This window comes from Solea senegalensis, linkage group LG9 (genome assembly GCF_019176455.1).
Source record: "Solea senegalensis isolate Sse05_10M linkage group LG9, IFAPA_SoseM_1, whole genome shotgun sequence".
NCBI classification, from domain to species: domain Eukaryota; kingdom Metazoa; phylum Chordata; class Actinopteri; order Pleuronectiformes; family Soleidae; genus Solea; species Solea senegalensis.
Genome location: NC_058029.1, coordinates 20,062,470 through 20,084,998, shown reverse-complemented (window position 1 = coordinate 20,084,998; position 22,529 = coordinate 20,062,470). Strand labels below are relative to the sequence as shown.

General features: G+C 41.4%; 1 protein-coding gene across 4 annotated transcripts; it reads right to left on the bottom strand.

Annotated features, from left to right (window-relative positions):
- Positions 1–304: 304 nt before the first annotated feature.
- Positions 305–22,529, bottom strand: zbtb7b (zinc finger and BTB domain containing 7B). 4 transcript variants are annotated; one of them, XM_044034594.1, is made up of 4 exons: positions 22,122–22,529; positions 19,600–19,712; positions 1,580–2,655; positions 305–1,105 (listed from the first exon to the last, which is right to left on the bottom strand). In XM_044034594.1, exons 3-4 carry the CDS (start codon positions 2,647–2,649, stop codon positions 475–477), a joined length of 1,701 nt encoding a protein of 566 aa, XP_043890529.1. In that variant the 5' UTR covers positions 2,650–2,655; positions 19,600–19,712; positions 22,122–22,529; the 3' UTR covers positions 305–474. The 4 variants fall into 4 exon arrangements, with proteins under 4 accessions (XP_043890529.1, XP_043890531.1, XP_043890530.1 ...); XM_044034596.1 differs by lacking the exons at positions 19,600–19,712; positions 22,122–22,529 and adding an exon at positions 15,071–15,187; XM_044034595.1 differs by lacking the exons at positions 19,600–19,712; positions 22,122–22,529 and adding an exon at positions 13,389–13,425.

Below are 22,529 nucleotides of genomic sequence, written 5' to 3'. Positions count from 1 at the left end.
TTCTTGTGATTTACTTGATAGGAGTTCTGGATTGCACCTGATTCAATACATTATGTTGTTGCTAAAATATACATCTTCAAATATCCCTCCATGTCATAGCTCTGACTCTTAGTCTGCATAGTGAAAAGCGTCCCAGTAACCACACACTCAACACACACACACACACACATGTTGAGCTAGAAAAATACAATCAACTCAAAAAGAAAAAGCTCAAGCCTAAAATTCATACCATTAAACAGTAAACACAAAAAAATTAAAAGAAATTAAATCAAAAGCCAAGACACACATTTAAAATATCTCTGAAAACCCGTTTTTCCATTTTTTTTTCTTTAAATATCTTTTTTTTTTTTAAGTGCTCTCTATATGGGAGCAGCAGGTATTTAGTCCAGCCACCTGAGATTTGTTTTTCACTGTGGATTCTTTACCACACAGACAAACTCACTCACACACAATCACACACTCCTCCTTCTTCCACTATTCCTCTTCCTCCACTTCCTCATCTCCAATTTCCTCTTCCACTTCATCTGCCCATCGGTCTCGAAGTGCAGCTGGTGAGTGGGTTCCTCCAGGATCCTCCACCTCCGCCTCTCTGCTTCCTCGCAGCTCCAGCCCTCGCAGGAAGAGCTCGGGGTAGCCGCCCAGCCTGTGAGGCCCAAGCTGGGCCAGAGCCTGTAGGGCGAGAGAGCGCCCCCTCTCCACATCGCCTGGAAACATCAGCGGATGAGCGCCGCTTGGTCCACTGCCGCCATCCAGCAACATGTGTGGGTGAAACACTGAGGTGTGGGCCTGCGAGGACAAAGCCTCCAGAGGGTTTGGCTGCTCTCTCCTGCCCTCATCCTCTCTCCCGTCCTCCATAACCTCAGGACCTCGCCTGGGTCGGCGTGTGCGCATCTCCAGGCAACTGTGACCCTTGCGGTGACGCTGGAGGTGATCCTCCCGGGCGAAGGCCTTGTGGCAGAGCGGGCACTCAAAGGGTCTTGCCCCGCTGTGGAGGGACAGGTGGTTTTTGAGGTCGTACGAGTGTAGGAACCTGGCGGTGCAGTGGGGGCACGGGTAAGGACGCTCTCCTGTGTGTTTTCTCATGTGGATCTTTAACTTATCATTCCTGAAATGAGAGGCAATGGGGACGATGAAGAAGAGAAGGTGTAAACGTCAGTAAAGAAGGAAAGAAATGCAGTCACACTACCACATAATTAAATATGCTTAACATTACACTTACAATATGTATGTTTGTATGTCTTATTTATATAGTAACTATCAAATGAATAAGAAAAGTGTATGTGGGCTGCAAGGGAGGATTAATTTCAACTTAATTATATGGTAATTATCATGTGAAGTGATTACACTGATGGAGTGATTCTCATTACCAAGCTATTACCTGGATATTACTGTGGAAATAATATGGTATGACTGTAATATTATTACACTTAAGAGACTTATTTACACACTGTTACAATGTTATTGCCAAACTGCATCAGAAATGTGATGGAATTACCATCATATTGCCTTCATATGACAATATATTGTCTCATATTGTTACTGTACTGCAATGTAAAGAGTAACAGAAATGATTTTATACCGAGTGAAACGGACTCCACAGGCAGAGCACTGGAAGGGTTTTTCTCCCGTGTGTGTCCTCATGTGTCGGGGCAGTTTTCCCGCACCATGGATGATTTTCTGACAGACGGGACACTGCTGTGGCGTCTGAGACTTCCTCTTCCTCCCGCCTCCGACTGCTGATGCCGCCGCCCCACGCTCAGCTACAGATGTTGGTACGGATGTGCTTCCCATTAGCATACGATCCTCACCAAAGCCCTCCACGCCATCATTCCCTAAGAGCTTATCATTGGGGGGTGGGACAGGAGGTGGTTGAGCTATACGGGGGCGGTCGTGCAGCCAGTGAGGGTGACCTCCATTTGGTGTGGCTCCTCTCCCCGGCTCTCTCATCGACCTGGGATCTCCGTTCTGCTGTTCTGATTTGATGAAAAGCTCCTCCTGCTCCGGGCTGGGTGGCTGCGTAGACGGCAGGGAGCGCAGGCTGTCAGACGCAGGTGAAGAGTGAGAGATGGGAGAAGCCGGTGATGGATTAAAAAATGAGGACCTGTGATTCAACTCAACTTTTTTCACCCGTTTTCTGTCCGTTTTTCTTCTGGACACTTTCTGTACATAACTCTCTCCTACTAGCATCCTCTTAGGAGCCGCGTATTGGATTCTCTGCTCTTCTGCTGTTTCTCCCTCGGCCTCTGCCTTCTCCCCAAGGATTTCTCTGCAAGCATCAGCCACACACTGGATGCCCAGAAGCTGAGCTCCTCGCAGCACATCTCTCATCCCGGAGCTTGGGATGGTGAGGGTTGCAGTGTAAGCAAACTCAAGTAGGGCGTCCAGGGCGTCAGGTGCTACACAGTCCAGCTGACAAACGCTGAAACCTCCGCCGCCCTCACCACCCCCCTCCTCTGTCCCGAACAGCCGACGGAAGTATAGGCTGACGGCGGCCATGACAGAGCGGTGAGTCGGATAGCGTGCCCCGCGGGAGGTCAGGGTGAGGTCACACAGGAGGCCTGTCCTCCTCTGGTCATTGAGGTGGGACAAGAGCTCATTGCTGTGCTCCGGGAAGGGGATCCCAATCAGACCGTCCTCTCCTGGAGACATCGCCACCTGTGTGAACAAGATCAGACGAGTTCAGTATAAGAGCTGGGGTGAGCGGCATCTTTGGGCACATAGATGAAGCAAGGGAAAGGCCACACAAGTTAAATAAATAAATAAATAAATAAATAACTAAGGGCTGCAAAGAACATATAATAAATAAATATTTTCTCGAGTAATCGTTTAGTCCAGAAAATGTTGATCAGTGTTTCTCAAATGATTCTCAGATGATGTTCACAAATGTCTTGTTTTGTCCAAAAACCAAACATTTTTAAAACGTTTTAATAATTTCTTTGTTATATGAAATCAGAAAACTTGTTCTAATCCCTTACAAACACTCAAACCATTTAATCAATGATCAAAATAATTGAAGATTAATTATGTAAGCGATTAATAATCGATTAATCGAGTAATTGTTTCAGCCCTAAAATAAAAAAATAATACTAATAAAAATAATAATTTTACCCATTTAAATCATTTGTATTTTAAATGTATGAATCCTGGAATGAAGCTTAGTTCAATAAACAGAAATAGGAGCTCTACCCATCCTATGCAAAACATCCACATCTGAGATCAATTTAAAAAAAACAACTCTACCATTGACACACTTCCTCTCCTGTGACCATTTCAACAATAAAGGTTAAACTGTTTCAGCAGTTAAATGCTTTTAATGTGAAGGAGCAAAGCTGAAACATTTGGTCTGTTTATAATCATTTTAAATAGTGTTCCACAGTTTAAGCACCATTTCATCATATATGCCTTAGTACTGTATATCAGACACGCTGCCTTAGAGCCCACACATGGTGGTAGTCTTCCAGCCTAGGTAAAAAAAATAAATAAAAAAAACACAGAAACATTCTGAGTCAAAGTTTCTTTTTTTGCTCATCACTTCAGTCAACTTGTAGTTCTCTGCAGACTGCACGGAGGTGAATAGTAACATAAATCTGTCCCTCGTCTTACAGCTTCAGTGACGCTGCCTTATTACTGATTTCTGTCTTAGTTTTTTCCCCAAGAGGATGTCACAGGTCGCCCCATGTGAAGCTTTGAGGAAAAGAAAGAGTTGTAGCAAATACCAGACTGATACCTGCATCACATTCACTGTGAATACGTTTTGTTTTTCTTTGTTTTCTTTATTATATTTTTTAATGATATATTTGCAAATGTTTTGAAAGACGAAGCCAAACTTGGTGTTAAAATGTCCTGAAACTCAGTCAACTGTTCAAACTAGGCTTATCTCTTCCCTTATCCTCCTCTTCTCATCCCCCTGTACTTTCGCTCCAGATTACTAAATTGGGAAGCTGCTAGTATGGCCGGTGAGACGGGGGCTGGGACTTCAGAGGGAGAACGTGAGATAACCGGAGACAGCAAAAGAAACTAAATACAAAAGTCTGAAGAAAAAGAAAAACAATTATAGGAGCAGAGGGGATATAAAAGAAAAATAAAGACTGATCACTATGACGTGGAAAGAATGGCGGATTATGCAAGGTACTCTAGGTGTGGTAACTGAAGTAGGTTAATTCCTGTTTGAAACCTTTATAGCATTAGCTGTTTGATTAAAATAACTGGAGAAGAAGGAGAGGTGCTAATAGAAGAGGAAGACAAGAAAAGACGAGCAAGCGAAGGAGAGGGAGGAAGTGACGGGCTCGAGTGGGTGAAAGTTAGGGGGAGTTTGGGTGAAAGAATGGGGAAGCACAAAAAAGCAACAGGTGAATTAATAAATGGAAATGAAAAACTACATGTAGTAAGACACAGGTAAGTGTTTTAAATGTTAAAGCAGTGCAGTCTCAGAATGTCTTTGCATGATGCATAAATATATCTATATATAAATTGAACGTTTGACCATTTGTAAAAAGATAGACATTTTAAATTGTTTACTTCCATTATAGATTGTGCATAAACAGTACTCCATCACATATTTTCAAGTTTCCATTTTCTGCACCAAAATTATAGAGAATAGCATCAATAAGAATATTGATAAGTAGTATTGGTATCAGTATTGCTATTGAAAAAATCTTGATGTACTTATTCCTACTGATCAGCCACAACATGAAAACCAGTCACCACCATTTTATTGTTGTGGCAAGTCAGTGTGTGTAACATCCGTTTTTTCCAATTCTCTCAGTATTTGTCTTTCATTTATTTTCACTCACTCTTTGCTCAGTAAAGTGACTTGACACAGAGATAAGAACAGTGTGTTGCAGGTAAGAAAAAAAATGTCCTAATGCGAGTCAAACGAGGGCAATAACTTTCTTTAATTCTCTTTGTGAGACGTCACAAGGTTTGCTGGTAATAAGACCCAACAACTCCCTCATTTGGCTCCCTAAGCTCGCACTTCACCTGGTCCACCACGTACCTGCTCAACAATATCTCTCACACACCTGAGCAGACCAGATTTTCCACAAACAACTCACCCTCCAGATTCCTCCTCCCTGCTCTTCATCTCCCTCCCATAGCAACTGGCAGCCCCCTGGCCATCCAATAACAGTGTTCACACAGTGCCCAGAGGGCTCTGTACAATGATGGCACATCCACCTGACTAACCTGCTCCAAAACACACCCTATTAAACACACACACACACACACACACACTACAATACACACACACATTGCGTGCCAATCTATGGCTCCCCCCACCCACTATTGTTCGATTTAACCTGTTGTGTGACGATCTTAACACTTAGTTACCCATTTGTGAAAAATGTACAAATGTGCTCCGCCCACACAACCACACTAAACAAACGAATAAACACTTTTGAAGCACCTGACGACACATTTATGCAGCGCCAAACTTTTTCAACCTTCCAATTCCTCGATGTATTGATATGAAACGGTCTTCCATATGCACGGACAAGCTACAGCAGCAGCAGCAGCAGCAGCAGCAGCAGCAGCAGCAGCAGCAGGTTGAGTTACACGTTCATCCTACCTTCCCTGTCTTTATGGGCACAGGCACTGTCAGCTGAAGCCGAGGCAGCGGATGCCTCATGGCATCCATCTTTCGGCTCTGAGCACTCTTCGCCCTCGCGTTCCTTCTCTCTGTCTTTTGGAAACTACTCTCTTTTGTGTGTTTCCTCCTGCTCTTAGATGTGCAACTCTAAAGGTCTGATCTCTTTTGTCAGAAGTTGGGGTTAAGCGTTCATCCTTGGGGATGTCTACCTCCTTCTCATATTCTGTCACTCACTTTCCTTCCTGTTGTATCAAAAGAGGGTGAACGGTGACGAAGACAGATTGAGCGATACCCCTCCTCCCCGCGGGTCGCCTACACACACACACACACAACCCAACCCCCCCCCTCCAAAACCCAACGGCCCATTTTCCGAGCCGTTTCCGATAAACACCGTCTCTCTCTCTATCGACCCGTCCCAGAGAATGTGGCCCACATGTCGATGGATGGCGGCGTGCTCAGGGTCACGGGTGGACTGCAGGTGATGTAGAATTAAAAACCTTCAGACCTCAGATGACAAAACCTTAGCTGAACATGTTTGGCAGACAGGAAACCAGCACAAGCAACCATAACACCTCAGTAAGAATATTTCTTTTGGGTCAGTTTAGAGAAATGTCAAAGTTGAATAACCATGTAAGAACCAAAATCATATTGTCCTTCTGAGTCATACTACACCCCAGAACAAACATTCAGGTAGGAGCAATATGAGCGTTACACCATATTACAGCATACTACAGAGCCCAGAGCTCTTCCTCTGAAAACCATGCATGCAAAAACGTCACCGAGTGCCTGCAATAAAACAACACAGCCTCCACAACACACTATTTACTGATATTGTTTTTCAAGCCAAAGCATTTGATAAGACTCATTATCTTTTTCTGCTTTAAAAGGCAACAAGGACAGCATTTGCTGAAGCAACTGCTGATACAGAAAAGACGAGGAGGATGTGTTGGCTTTGTTGTCTGCACACACACATACTTCATTTACACTGTATTAGTTAGCTGGTTAATCCATTAGTCTGTCGGTGCAACTATTATGAGGAATTCATTCATCTGTTTTTCTATTAATTTGCATTTTAACGCATGTTTAATGCAATTTATCTCCGTAAATGAATCTGTAAATTATCTACACAGATATAGAATAATCTCTACAGACATACAGAATCCCACTGAATGCAAACTCCCCACCAAAAGTCAAAGATTACACACGTCTCTTGACCTTATTCATGTACAGCTTGTCTCATTGTAAGTAGACGTGATGATATAGTATCATATTAAAAACCATCTCTCGTCATTGATTAACGGCAGCCATAGAAATGGAGGATTGCTCCTGGTCATTATTGCGTGCATAGAACACGTTTTTGTCTCATTTTGCCCGAATTTCTCTCACAAAAACAGATTTTGAGTAAAGCAGTGTAGAAAGAAGAGGCACAAAGGGGTTTGAGGAGGGGCACACCGCGTCACAACATGAATTTCCGGCTCAGCAGAGAAAAAGAGAGAGAGAGAGAGAAAAGGCATCATGGGTGGTTGGTGGTTCAAGCTCGTTATTTTAGGCATATGCCTTAGAACAAAGACGTGTTCGGAAAATAATGAGATTGCAAAGAATTTTGTACGATTCCCATCAATTTCTGACTGTGAGTCACTTAATTCTGACATATCAAGACACACACACACACACACACACACACAATTAAACTTAAACTTAACCATAACCAGTTATTGTTCAAGCCCTGAACACAATTCAAATCCTAAACATAATCAGGTCCTGAAAAAAAATGAGAACCAGGCTTTAGTGTCGATGAAGACTATTGGTACTGACAAGGTCAATGTTCATGGTGTTTGCCAGAAAAGCGGAAAAGGGCCCTACAACGGTTGTTTCTAACTAAAAAATAAAAAATCTTTATTCATGAAATAAAAACAGCTAAAATAGTTAAAAATGTTCACACACAAGCACTTAAATTATACCATAAAACACAACTCTCTCATTCTTTATGTCGGTTCTCTCAGTATTTCGTGTTCATTAGGACATTAGTAGGACATTAGTAATTTGAATAAATGATTTTGAAAATAAATGAAAAGTGTTTTGAATCCACTTTTTAAGCATTGAAAGCAACATATGTTAAAATAACATATAATTAACTAATCTGCTAGTTAGAGAGTTTACTTTATACACTGTGTGTGCATGTCACTCATGTTTACTGAACATTCTAAAACTCCATCATGTGTGCACAAACGCTCAATCGACGATTAGAGCAGATTAGTGCAGCATCTAATGGTTTTAGATTGAAGGAGAGAGTTTGGGTTTGCCAAACAGCTGAGTAGATAAATCTCACCTGTTGACATCTGTAAACTGTCTGTAGGTGAACTCTCCAAACAAGGCTTTACTAATAATTCACTTTTTTTTTCTCATTCTCACCTCCTCCCACTGTTTTGTCGTCGCTGGTGGAATTCACCTTTTCTGCAACTCTACGGTTTCCTCATCCTTTGCTTTCATTATGTGCACACGCTTCCTCTCTCCACAACGCAACGTTTTTAAAATGTTAATAACAAACAATACCTTTGACACTTTTTTTCTTTTTTTTTTTAATAATCGCTGCTTAAAAGTTCTGCCAGAGCTGCGCGTCGTCGTAAACATGAATCTAGGTCTCTGTGTGACCAGACCATAAAACACTGGAGAACACAGTGAACCAACACTCAGAAGTAAATACACAGAGGGTTCCTTTTTACTGAAGAGAAATGGAAACTTAAAATCCACCCTTACTGTCCATGAATTAGTACAACTCCTAAAAAACAAAGCAGGCTATTTTTGCATCGGCCAGGAAACTGACAGCTGCAGGACTGACCAAACCAGTGCAACAACTGTGTATTCTTCCAAATGGAGGCAGGTTACAGTCGTCATCCAGCGTCTGTATCACTAAATCCCACCGCACACACTAAGAGAGTGTGACGACTGGAACTAGAACTGTTAGTATTATTTTTATGCCTCTTATTTTCCGTTAAAGGCTGTAAGTTTTCCCAGTCCACCTCAATTATATCAAGCACTAAAGGGGGGAAAATATGACTTTATACTGTTCACAGAAAACTGCAGCACAGAGGGAGAGGGAGAAATGCTTTTATGAATTCTGATGTCAGATATTTTCCAAAGTGCCCGTACATGTGTGTGTGTGTGTGTGTGTTTGTAACAAGTGTGTGTGTATATATATATATATATATATATATATATATATATATACATATGAGAGTGCAGTATGTACAGTTTGCTGCATGAGTTGAGGTGGTTTTCTCAGTCAGAACTTACATGTCATAAAGGCAAGAATATGTATAATTTGCAGACTTAAACAAAGCCAGAAATGAAAATTAAATGTCAAAGACGACGTTATAAAAAATGACAGTGATCGTTTTAAGTTTTGTGAGCAACATGTAATTCCTTTGAATTATTTTTCTAAACTAACGGCGGGTTAGATTTGTTTTGTTTTTTTAAATACACCTTTTACAATACAATGCTTGCAGAGAGGAGCAATTGTACTTTCTGCACAGTAAATGAAACACTCCTACACACACACACACACACACACACACGCACACACACACGTATTAATTCAGATGTTATTCATATCCGCAGCAGAACAAATGCAGATGCTGAACAAGCACCATAACAACAACAAAGCAGACAATCACACACACACGGAAAGTAAAATTTAAGTTCATACCGTTTCTCCTCAACACACACCTCGTCCTCCTCTCAACACTTTCCTTTTCAGAATTTAAAATGTGTGAAGAAAGTTTTTACTCTCTCTCTGTTTTACCTCACTTATTTGGGGTACTGCGTGGAGTGTGGTGCTGGGACACCTTCTGTGAGGACGAGTAAGGGAGGAGGAAACAGGGGGATGAAAGGAGATGAGAGTATGCACACGTTTGCCAAACCAAAGCTGCTGCTTTCAACCCAGAGCTGAGCACTCTCACAGGACCATCTGAGTGCAACAACACCTCCACATTAAGGCAGCGATTGTGATCAGACCTACACAGAAATACGGGCTACACATCAGCTCGTCCCCCCTGGACACCAGCTCTGTGTCCCAACTGCTCCCTCCTGACGGAACATTTGCATCCTGGCAGCAGATATAAAAACAGACACAACCAGGGAGAATTTGAATCTGCATTTGAATTTGTCAAAGACAAGATGTGAGACACCATCCTGATAATTAACACCGTTTCCTGCTGCCACAGCTGGACAGAACGACGTAGCGGGCGAGAGGAGTTACTCAGCAGAAGTTTGTCCTGTCTTTTATTAAAGAAATCCCTCTTGTCCTGTCCTTACTGTAACTGGGGCATTACAGTGAGTGTGTGTGTGTGTGTGTGTGAGTGTGTGTGTGTGCGTGGGTGCGTGTGCGTACACATGCGCACACTGTGGTCTTAGTTCCTAGAACACGTTACATTATTCATTCGGCTGGCAGAGCAGAGGCCCTTATCCCCTCGCCCTCCCACACCACAGCACTCCACTGTGAGCTACAACAGCAGACAGTTTGCATGGCAGACCTGGACACCAGCATGAATCAGCTGCAGGATTATCAGCTTATCAACGTATGTGGCGAGACATTTGGGTGCGCTCCTATTATGATATTCACATAACTTTTGCCCTAAAATGATGTAAAGACTTTTTTTTTTAAACTATATAATGTATATACTGTATGTATGTAGATATCTATATCAATATATGTACTGTATATGTATATATATATATATATATATATATATATATATATGTATATGTATGTATATATATATATATATATATATATACATATATATACATATATATAGATATAATATCATTAGTTATTGAACTTAAAAAATAAATAAAGAAGTATGTTATGGTCATAAAAACTTTAATAAAAGTAAAAACCAATTATGAAGTATCTTTATTTATCTTTTTTTTAAAAAAAGAATAAAGTCAAGTCAATCTTTATTTATAAAAATAAAAGGAAGTGGCTAAAACAAGCTGTGTTTTTCGTTTTGTTCACGTTCATCTTAATTTATCTCATGTGGGCCACGTACTCTTTTCTAAGTGACACTTGTAGCTTCCATCTCTTTCTAATTCTCTATTATTATTTTTTTACATTTGTAAATTAAGTGTAAATGTGATATAGTGTTGCCACAAAAAACCCTTTAGTACAAATGTGTGTTTTTTTCTAAAATACACTTATTTGGATGGTAAATTACATTTTTTTTCAAGAGAGATTTTTTTGTGTGTGTTTGTTTTACAGTTACAGATAATTTAAAAGCTTTTAATGATGAAGAAACACACTGTGAACACTCAAAATAATAACAAAACCATATGGTTTTATTTAAACGAGTGCGACACAGTGAGAGCAGGGGGGAGCAGAAGCAGGAAAAGAAATCAATCTGAGGTTGGAAAGAGGAAAACGGTCTGAGATTTGAGACGTCACAACAAAAGGAACATGAGGGAGGTAAATGTTGTCTAAAAACACACATGTTCTTAGAAATCACACAGGAGGGCACGGGGAGGAAACACATAAGAGTGAGTGAGTGAGTGAGTGAGTGAGTGAACAGGGAGTGGGTGTCGAGATACTCTGAGAGATAATGCAGAGAACAGGGGAGGTGAAGACAGGAAAATCTAGTCCCAGTCTCAAACAATCTGTGTGAGCAAGGAGACATGAAACAAGAGTCGACAGAGTTGAGTTACAGGGGGAGAGGAAGGGGGGAGACAGAATGAGAGGAGGGAGAGAAGCCGTGACATGACGCCTGGGAGATAAACGGAGCGATCGAGCAAGAGGTGAACACATGCATGCAGCCACAGGAAGTAGCAAGAGTCCTTGCAGGTGTGTGTGTGTGTGTGTGTACAGATGTCTGAGGGAGAGATGTGGTAGCAGCCACCTCTATCATTAGCATCACCAAAAGGGAGTTTCAACCTAAGATGGAGAACACACGCAGATGTGAGAGAGGCATGCTGACACAGTGGTTTCACACTTTACTCTCCTTCTCTCTGAGCTCCTTATCTGGTCAGCACTTTCTACCCCCAACACACTACGACTGTGCGTGTGGGTGTGTATGTGTGTGCGCTGGAATGACAAGGTGTTTGTGTGTGTGTGTGTATCACATTCTTCATTCTGCACCAATTAGAGAGTCAGAGGAGGAAAGGAACATTATTTTTGTGGTTTCAGTGATGAGTTTACATGATTAATGAGCCTCTGTGAGTTGATAAAGTTGAGGAATCTTTCCACCGGAGAATGACAGCTGATTACACAGCATGTGAAAAATTGCAATGAAAGATCAGATCAAATATCAGTTGAGCACGTTCTCGGGGATGCTTTTGCCCCCGTCTGAGTGTGTCATGAGATTTGCCACTTTCATTTAATGATTTCACGAGACAATAACCCACGACACATATTTTCCAGTCTGACATTTAACTAAATAGAATTACAAAGTGGTGCATAACATGTGCAACACAATGTTTTTTTTAAGCACAAGTGATCTTAATTGGAAATCATCTTTTCACCACGAGCACATAGTTTCTGTAAGTTATCGGGGGTGTTTTAATGTGTCACTCTGAGGTATAAACAACTCAAACGGAACAGTGGAGACCTTTACATAATGTGTTTACAGAGTGACTAAATGAAATTAGCACATCGCCTTAACACTGACTGCATATATTTAATAACTACATTGAAGAATAATTACTTTTCAGTCAGGCCAATTTCAGACTCCTAAAAACCAAATATTACAAAATGTACATTTTCAAAAATAGTCACAAGAAATATTTTCATTCAATATAAACCAGAAAGACAAATATTTAGCTGTTCTAAACCCTTTTTTTTTATTATTCTTTTTTTTTAATTTTGATTAAAAATTAAATTAAAAAATATAATGTTCTGTGCATGTTGGTTGATGTAACAAAGACTATCATTTGTATACATTATGTAAAAACCATTAAAGCAGATATAGCTTTTAAAATTTGCATAACATACTGTACATTGGCATTTTTCATATTTGCTCTGTAACTTATTTAAAATGTTTTTTTGTTTTTTTTTTAAATTGTCGTGTGTGTGTGTGTGTCTAAAATGTCACTCAAAAGCTGTATGGACCAATTGTTGAACAAATCTTTGTGAGGACGTTTACGTACTAGTTGCAGGGTTAGGGTTAGTATTAGAGTAAGGGGAATGCTAAGTGTTAGGCATTTACATTACATTACATTACATTACATGTCATTTAGCAGACGCTTTTATCCAAAGCGACTTACAATGGAATTGAGTACAATCAGCGAGGGGTGGAATCGAACTTGCGACCATTGCGAACATGATGTTTTTTCGCACATAGGGTACCGGTCTTAACCACTGAGCCACTCCACCCCCTAGTTGTGAGTGTTAAGGTGAGGGTAAGGAGCTACGGAATGCTTGTGTGTGGGTTTTTAATTCTATGATCACTTTAAAAACCACCCTGTTTTCTTGCTCACTTGGACAAAACCTTTCGTCAACATAAAGCTGAATTACACAACAACACAAACAGTGAACCCTAATATTTCTGTAAATATAAAAGTATGAATCAAAAGTTCTGATCGATGAGCTCAAGCCAAAAACATATTAATGCTCATTATTTGCCTCTCGGATGGGGAAGTGTGGATGTGTGTGGGACAGGATGGTCTGAAGAAGAGATGAAAGAAAATGTGCTTTATAATTTCATAACGTCTTCCTCTTGTGAAATGCCGCTTTTGTAAATATATATTTATGCAAACAAAGTAAAACAAACGTGTTCCAAATAAAACGATGAGAAAAAAAAAAAACACCTACCAGAAAATATGTTTAGACCAAACCTGTCAGCCTGCAAACATCTGCTGATAAGAAGACCTGTTTGACATGTAAATTGTTCATTTGCACAAGTGTGAGTTGATTACATTGAGTTACCACATCACTGGGAGGGTCCCAGCAACTGCTGCTGCTGCTGCTGCTCTCCCACACAACAACATTGCAAAAGTGCCGGACCCACACACACACACACACACACACACACACACACACACGCACACAGAGATATGTCGCAAAACTAACTGATCTCGATCAGTTCCCTCTTCCTGTGCTCAGTAAAGATGGTCGACCACTAGAGCAGATGTAGAGATTAACATGGGAAAGACAACAAGTAAAAACTGTCATGGCAGAGATGAGGCACAAAAACACAGCGTGTCGAAGCAGAGAGACGACAATCAGAGGACAAGTCATCGATGTGTCACCTTCCTGACAAATCAATGACACGGGAGGGAGCGGAGGAGGTTTGATTTTACTGTAAATACAGTCCATGAATGTGAACTTCACAGTAACTTTAGGGAGGAGCTTGTGGTCCAGCTTACTGGTGCATCACCCACTGCTGTGCGTGTGCACGACAACAAACATATGATTAAACTACCGATTAATTGACTTTTTTTCTTCTATTGGGCGAGGGTCACTGAAGGTAGAATGGGCCCTTTGCACAGCAGCCATTTTAGAAGGCCACAGCGGGAAAATCACAGGTGTCGTCATCAAATTAATGATGACAAGGTTCCACACAGTCCTGACTGTTTTGAACTGAACAGGCAACATTAGTGTGATCAGTAACACCTGTGTGCTTTTCCTGCTGAAAAGGGCCCAATATGAAACATTGTGCAGGTCAATAAATGGGCTTGGTCCAAAAGAACAGCATTTAAAATTAGGTTTTATAAAGTCTGAACTAACACATTAGCCCAGTGGTTCCCATTAATCACCGCAATTCATTTCAACTATGTAATGAATTATTTAAAAAATAAAAAAAATGGTATCATAGGGGACAATAGACTGAAAGAATCATCAGGAACTTTTGTGTCACGAATACACAAACAGATGAAGCTTCAGTGAGAACAGGTCGTCACTCTGACCGGAGACCACTTGATTTCTGTGAGTAACAAACACTTTGGCATCACAACAATCTCCGCCGTTCAAAATTATAAACTGTGAGTAAAACAGCGTCACCATAATAATAACAATAACAACAACAATAATAACAACAATAATAATAATAATAGGTATTGTTATTATTATCATAATAATAATAATAACAACAACAATAATAATAATAATAATAATGATAATAGACGTGTGAACATCATAAATGTTTTTCTTCCACATACCGATGGTTCTTTAATTTGGCCTGATCTTTGTTTTTCAGTTAATGTGAACACCGTAAAATGCATCTGAAAGAAAGATGGTCATGTCATTTTTCCCAAGGGTAGACAATGCAACTTTTTATTGGCCTAAAAGCCACCCTTTGCTGCTGGGGTTCCCCTTTGAAGAGTACATTTAAAAGTGGTCAGTTCCAGCATTATCCACGCCCCCGAACTGCTTCAGTTTGGGTGTTTATTCTCACTTTCCCTGAATCATTGTCTCACTGTACCTATTTATGATAACCGCCCTCTCAATGTGTACAGAAACAATCACAACGTTACAAGAAGAGCTGAATCATGAACCTTCAAACGGCCTGTAGCTTCTCAGTCTGCTCTGACTCTTTACAAGAAGAAGAGTCTCAGCCTGCTGCTGCTGACGGGCTCACACCGGGGCGGCGTGGGCTGCGAGGCTGGTGGTCGAGAGTGAGTGAGGAATGTCAAACGCGACAGAACCTCATGACTAAAAAGAGGAAATGGCACATACATAACTTCCTCTATTGACACAAATCAAGTGGGCGCAAGACTTAACTGTAGTAGTGGCAGATTACGGACAGTGTGTAGTCACCCCAGTGTCACTACTGCCTTCATGTGAAGAAACATCCACTATATGGTGAAAACCCCTGTTTGTCCAGATGTCAAAGGCTACAGTCATGCCTTTTTAAGTAGAGGAGTTGCACAACAGTGCATTTATTCCAGACAAAACTACTGAATGAAATATTTTTCTTTGTTGCTTTGCAGGTAAAGCGATGAGTACAGTGTAGAAGTGCCTTTTTTCTTTTTTCCAAGTTACAATTATTAAAATAAGACAAGGAAATCTCTCTCAATACTAGACAATAGTTGAAGGTTGCAGGTGGGAACAAAGTTCACCTGAGAAAAACGGTGAGACACCTTCAAATATAAAAGAAGAGGCCAAAACAGAAACCTGTACTTCTTTCAAGTGCCACGTTCTCTCTTTCTCTCCCCACCTTCCTCCCACTCAGAGTGTATGAAACTGAAAGGCCAATGTCTGAAAAGGGGGAATTTATAAGGGCTTACGTGCCCTAATTAAAGCATTTCCTGGAACTGTGTGTAGCATGCACATGCATGTGTCTGTGTGTGTCTGTGTGAGTGTGTGTGTTTGTGTGTGTGTGTGTGTTCCTCATCTGACAGACCACTCAATGACACTTCCCCCTACCCTCCAGTTGGACACATGGTAGTCACACACCAGCGAAGCCATGGTCACATGATTTCTCGCACCAACAAGCACACAAACGATTATTGTATCCTATTGTTGGTCAATAACATTTCGTCTAGTGAATTCTTCCATTTTTCATGGCCGAATTAGTTTTTTCCTAGAATGTGTCATTTACAAACACATTTTCACTTGTTCTCTAATGATGAACGATGATCTGTGCTGATGTATATCCGCGTCATGAGGTTTACATTAAAGAAATCAGTGGTTAAGATATTCTTAATATAGTCTTAATAGTTTTTTAGATGACCTGTTTTACAGGAAGTTTGGCTACCATGGGTCAACCATTTTATCCTACATATGAGGGTCGCGGGAGGAACTGGAGTCATATTCCTGCTGATGTAGGGCAAAATGGGGGATAAACCCTGGACAGGGTTGGCCAACTCCCTGAGATCCACTTTCCACTCCCACACAAGCAAGTTCCTTTCGTCGACCACTACACTTTAACTGGAATTAAATTCAGGAAATGAATCTGCTGAAAAACAACAGAATAATGAATCAAGAGCATTATTGTTGATTCATTATTCTTACTCCCACCTTACTGAGTACATTATTGATAAGAGGAATCAACAATTGTGCTGAGACCAAGTCAGAAATGTGGTACCGTCCCTGACACATTATAAAAATGTCTATTTTTCCCAGTTGACTTTAATTATCAGGGTTTTATATTAGTGTTTCCCCAACACTGAAGAATGTCTAATGTGTTGTTATCTTTGTCCATAAGATTTTAAAGCTTCCCAAAAGCACTGCTGCTTTGTGCATATTAACCAATACATTAAACACAGACAGATAGCCGGGTTTAAACACAAGTTTATTTTTGGCATCATTCCGGAGGCATCTTTAAAAGCCGATAGCAGTTAATAGAGCGCCTGCAGTCAACAAACCACAGTGGAGTTAACTTCCAGTTTGCCTATAAAATATTTAAATGTTTGACCACTTTATTCGGCTCATATTGTTTTTTCAAGGACAAGGAATGACCTCAAGAAGCCCGGCCCCTTCCACTCTTACAACCCCCAGCTTAGTGTTTGTAAAGTAAAGAAACACAAATATGATTATAGTTGTGTTAAAACATGACGGAGACACATCAAACTATTAACTTATATAATGTAAAGATTAAAAAAAAAGATTTTTAAATTCAATTAATTAGAACAGAGGACAGTGATGCCTGCCTTTGTGATGTTATATGCTAATTGTGGTTGGTGATTCAAATTGCAATTTCGATCCAACAAAGATTCATCATTTAGCCTTAGGAATCAAGCGATATTTGCAGAATACACACAGCAAGGGAGGGTATAGTTTTCATTAGAGCTGCAACTAACGGTTATTTTCATAATCGATTAATCTGTCGATTATTTTCACGATGAATTGAGTAATTGTTTGGTCCATAAAATGTCAGAAAATGGTAAAAAAACAAACATTGATCAGTGTTTGTCAAGCCTGGAAATGATGATGTTCTCAAATGTCCAAAATGATTCACAAATGTCCAAAATGATTTCTTTGTTATCTGGAGCAAATAAATAGAGAAAATATTCTCATTTAAGAAGCTGAAACAATCAGAAATCTTGTTTTAATTATGAAAAAAGCTTCAAACCAATGAATCGATCATCGAAATAGTTGACGATTAATTTAGTAATTGATTAATAATCGACCAATTGATTTTAATTGTTTCAGCTCTACTTTTCATTTATTCATTTTCATTTTTTTTTAATTTAACATTTCTGTGGTGATGTTAATGACTGTATTATTGAACATGTACTAATTCATTCAATGTGTTTTTGACTTTATGAGAGTTCACATTACCTGGTAGCTCCATAATGTTTTGGTGCAAAACAAGGCAACCATGAAACAATTTCTCAAACACAGATATTTGATTTCTGCTTCACGTGTGTAAGCGGCGCGGTGGTGCAGTGGTTGGCACTGGTGCTGAATCCCAGTTCAACAAGAGGCCTTTGTGTGTGGAGTTTGCATGTTCTCTATATGTGTGTGCTTGACTTTTCTTCCTCCCACAGTTCAAAGACATGCAGATCCTAAATCCTGGCTCTGACTGAACCAAATGTCCAGCACAATAGATAATGGATTCATGTATGTACTCGCACGATGTGCTAATTACCATCATTATAACAAATAGTTTGGGGTCCTGGACACAGCACTGGTGTTAGGCTGATGGCAACCAACAACGCCCACAATTTTTCTTTCGCACTCACACACACCACATGACAGTAGCTGACAATCAGCCAACACATACTAGGAAATGACTTTCTTTACTAGCAGGTGGTGGTACTCTGTATTCATCATTGAAAAAGGGAACCTGGAAGACCAACCACTGACCAACTACAGCAGAGCCACCTCAGCTTTGTTTTCTTCACATCCACGTCAATTAGGGAAGGAATGGAAGACGGTAGAATGCCGCTATTGTGAAATAAACTCTTAATACCAGCCCTGCCTGTGTAAAACCAGACTTTTAGTTAGTCCAACTGAAACTGTACTAAATCCAATTTCTCCAATCCAATACGTTCAAGACCCAAACTGGTGAAATCTTTCACAGTGCAGAGCGGTGAGAAAACCCTAGTGAATTCCAGACCTGTGCATTTTTGGAACGAGAAGACTGTTCTGTCAACTTCAAAAATGTAATAATTTGTGGAGCTAATGAATGGGAGAATGACTCTGACAGGTGCTTGACATGGTGCCAACTAGCTACCAGCTACAGTATATCGCCACCTAGCACATTGCTATCAATAAATCGATTCCCTGCTAGTCCTTGAATGGCACGAGGACGGTCGTCCAATTCAATGTCATAGTTGAGTTACAGATGTAGCCTTTAAATGTGCATGGAAACATAGTGAATGACTCAAACTTGGGCCCTAAAGCATCGTAAACATCCAAGTATGTTTGAAACAACTGTCAAATCTGAGTTCATGTAACCACTAACCATTCTTCCCAAAAAGTGTTTCCACACTCCTTGAGTGTACAAACGAGTGCAACACCGTAAATCAACAGAGACCTTCAGAGTGTGCCATTTTCCACATTTGTCTCTTTGATGGCAGGCATGTTTGCCACACCTTTGAACGCAGCACTGTTAAGGGAGCATACTTTGTATACTTTGGTGCCTGTTGCATGGTCAAATAGCTTCAGAAAACTCCTCCCTCCACACCTTTCCAAAACCAACAATCAATCTCAATAAATTTCACTCCTCGCAGTCAAGACGCCTCTCTCTCGACCTTTTCATTCATTCATTCATTCATTCCACAAGTGCTTCTGCTACTTTTCATGTTCACACATGAGAGCAGTGCAATGAAAGTCTTGGAGGAGAGAAAACATGCACCATTATCCCCACTTATAGAGACTTATCTCATCTCGCCACTCTGACAGGCAGCGTTTCACCCCACCTCCACCTGTAGCTCTTTTTTTTTTGTTTGCCTTTAGACATGTTCAGAATGGTACTTCATAAAAACTAGTGGGCTTAAAGCAAACACGATCATCAAGGATATTTAATGTCTATCATACATCATCTACTAGAAAACGCAGAGGTTACATAAATCCATGTGATGAGTGATCCTGAAACCAGTGGTGTTGTGTAGAAAACATGTTTTGTGATTCCTACCTCCAGTCCATAAAATCAACAGAAGATGGGTGCCGGATTTCTGTCTCTCTTGCTCACTCCACTCGGTCTTCTTTGGCTCTTTTTTTGCTCAGTGGTCAGCAGAGGTCATACACCTGAGGGCAAAGACATGGAAGTAATTAAAGAAAATAATAATTTTTTAAAGCAGAGACCAGTTTAACAGTGGACAAATAAAGTAACAGAGGCTACAAGTTGAACAGCAAGTGTAACTAAGATGCATGAGTCATTTTTTACAGTTTGCTACAGTGAATGTAGATTAACACACACACACACACACAATGTTTTATAGTTTATATAAATGTCATCCATAGAGAGGCTGTATACCATCACAACTTGTATTGTTAATTACAATAAAGCAGAAAATGCTTGCCAGGCTTGTGTTTGTTTTAAAGGCAGAACTTGTACAATTTAATGAGTTCAAAATTATGGCATAATTATATGCACGCATGCGGTTAAAACCCCTAAAACTTTGGTTGACACTATACACTCGAACCGACAACGCCAGCACACAATCTAACTTCAGTAAAATGCTCACATTAAAGACTTCAGGATTCGTGTTCTCCGTTACAGCTTTAAGATTTGTTTCAGAGGGCAAACTCTGTTCAGTAAGGCAATGATAATTGCGGGGTGGGGTGGGGGGGGATTCTCGTCAAGGAAGACGAAAAAAGAGACGCAGATAGAAACCAACCGCTTCCTAATTTGACTTCTCATGAAAAGAAGTTCTCCAACAGACAGCAGGGTGAAGAAAGCTCACACACACACACATCAACATGCTGTAGCGAGGTGATGGCATTATTTGTTTATGATTTCCAAAGTTCATAAAGAAACATTCAAAAGCAATAAAATGTCTGCAGACCTGTCATATGTGAATGGAGGGTCAGAGAGAATAAGAGATATCAGCCACATGAAAGAGGCAAGCCTGTTAAAGGCAGCACAGGAGGAGGAGGAGGAGGAGGAGGAGGGGGGGGTCATGTCAGGACAGCATGAGCAGGGGATGAGGCACAGATGTCTAATTATGTTGCAGACAAAGTTAAGACAAACAGAGCTGGCATTAAGAATTTATTTCAAAACCCTGATGGCTCTTCCTTGTGTGACAGAAACCGTCGCCAGTACGTGAGAGCAGCTGAAATGTCCACTCACATGATAATAGTGGTATGTGGCCCTGACACACAGAATGAGAGCGTGAAACAAATACAACTCAGACTATCTCTCCTCTTAACTGCCCTCACAGTAAAGCCCTTAGATGATCCTCGTCTTGTAAAACTGAAGTGAGACAGAAAACAAACATTTGAGTTAAATAAAATACTTTGTCAAACACCCGAGCCTAGAAGGCATAAGGCATGAACTACCTGCATGGACGCCTAAATATTTAACCGAACAGGCTCTGCCTAAGACAGGGAAACCAAACTCAAGCCAGCTGAGCCTGTTAGGCCGGTCTGTCAGAGGGGCGAGTCAGCTACACATCCACCTCAGTAATGACACACACACACACACACACACACAAACAAAGCCCACTGTGGTAGACAGGCTCAGGCCTTATAGCCCAACATTACATTACAGCCTGAGCACGGCCCTGTGGAACACATTATAGAGCAAAACCACACTGAAATAAGCAGCTATAGTTTGTAGGGGCCCCATGTGGACACACAGGGGCCCCCAAGAGCCCTGGACATTATTAAACTATGTCTAATATTATGTCAAAGGCTTGAAAACCAGCTGCCTGCACTCAGTGTGTGAATGATCTAACGCTGACAAAGTACTGTGGGACATGTAAAGGAGGATCCAATCAAATTCCGCTTATTGCCCCATAATGAAGGGCTTGTATCTGCCCTGGGACAGTGCCAGGATTAAAATAAAACACTGGGTGCGCCGTGAGGGAGGGTGATGATGCCGTTGTTGTTGTTAATGATGATGATTAACAGACCACTGAAGAGATCATTTAGGTGCAAGAGGGTAAATCCAATATGAGCAGCAGCGGCGGCGGCGGCGGCGGAGGGAGGTCATGTGCGTGAGAGCCGAGCAGGTGAGTTTTGGATGTCAGCCGGTGTTCTTGGCTATTATTAGAGGCCGAGGCTCCACAAACGCACCCGCCGACCCCCGCAGTCCCCTGCCTCACCTGTGCGCCACACACAAACACACACACACACACACACACCTGCTCCAAACACACACACACACACACACACACACACACACAGACACATTCTGTAGGTTTCAGAAAGAGCACGCAAAAGACAAAAGTGCGCGACTGTTTTATCATAAAGGGGAATAAAAGTCGACGGGAGTTACCGAATACGCGTGACGTGAGAGTCCTCCCGTGACCCCGATCAGAACCGGGAGGGAGGAGGAAGGAAGGAGTGAAGAGGGAGGGAGGGAGGGAGGAGTGAGAGTACAGGCTACAGACTGAGGAAAGCCGGTGCTGTCATGGCACACAGACATGTCACTTCATGAAATCACATGTAACATATAAAGAAGTGTGGCACTTAAGCAGGTGGAGCAGTTACCTGAGCACCGGCGGCTGTGAGTGAGGCACCTGCCCTGACGCGTCGCCTCCCACCTGAGCGACCTCCACACTTCCTGGATCACTCAGTCCCACCCTGACTACTTCTTCTTCCACTTCTTCTTCTTCTTCTTCTTCTTTTTTAAATTCTCGCAGCTTTTGTCAGTGTCTTTTCTTCTGTGCTGCCGTCGTCCTCAGCTCAGCTCCACACACACACACACACCTGAGCTGCTCCTCTTGACCAAACCGTGCGTCTCTGTGGCGCAGACCTCCGGTCCTCCTCTCTCCGCGTCTCTCTCTGTCTGACCCCCGGTCTGCTGCCTGCGCTGCTGCTGCTGGCCCACTCCGACTCCCAGCTCCTCCTTTCTGAGAACCAGGAAGCGGCTTGCCCTACTTACACCCAGCCAGGCGC

What these genes read in the sequence shown, in the direction of transcription:
- zbtb7b (XM_044034593.1), bottom strand. Translation starts at nt 5,635, where the DNA reads ATGGATGCCATGAGGCATCCGCTGCCTCGGCTTCAGCTGACAGTGCCT. An exon ending in TGCCCATAAAGACAGGGAAG is followed by an intron (nt 2,656 to 5,566) that starts GTAGGATGAACG and finishes TTGTTCACACAG; the next exon opens with GTGGCGATGTCTCCAGGAGA. An exon ending in TGTGGAGTCCGTTTCACTCG is followed by an intron (nt 1,106 to 1,579) that starts GTATAAAATCAT and finishes CTCTCATTTCAG; the next exon opens with GAATGATAAGTTAAAGATCC.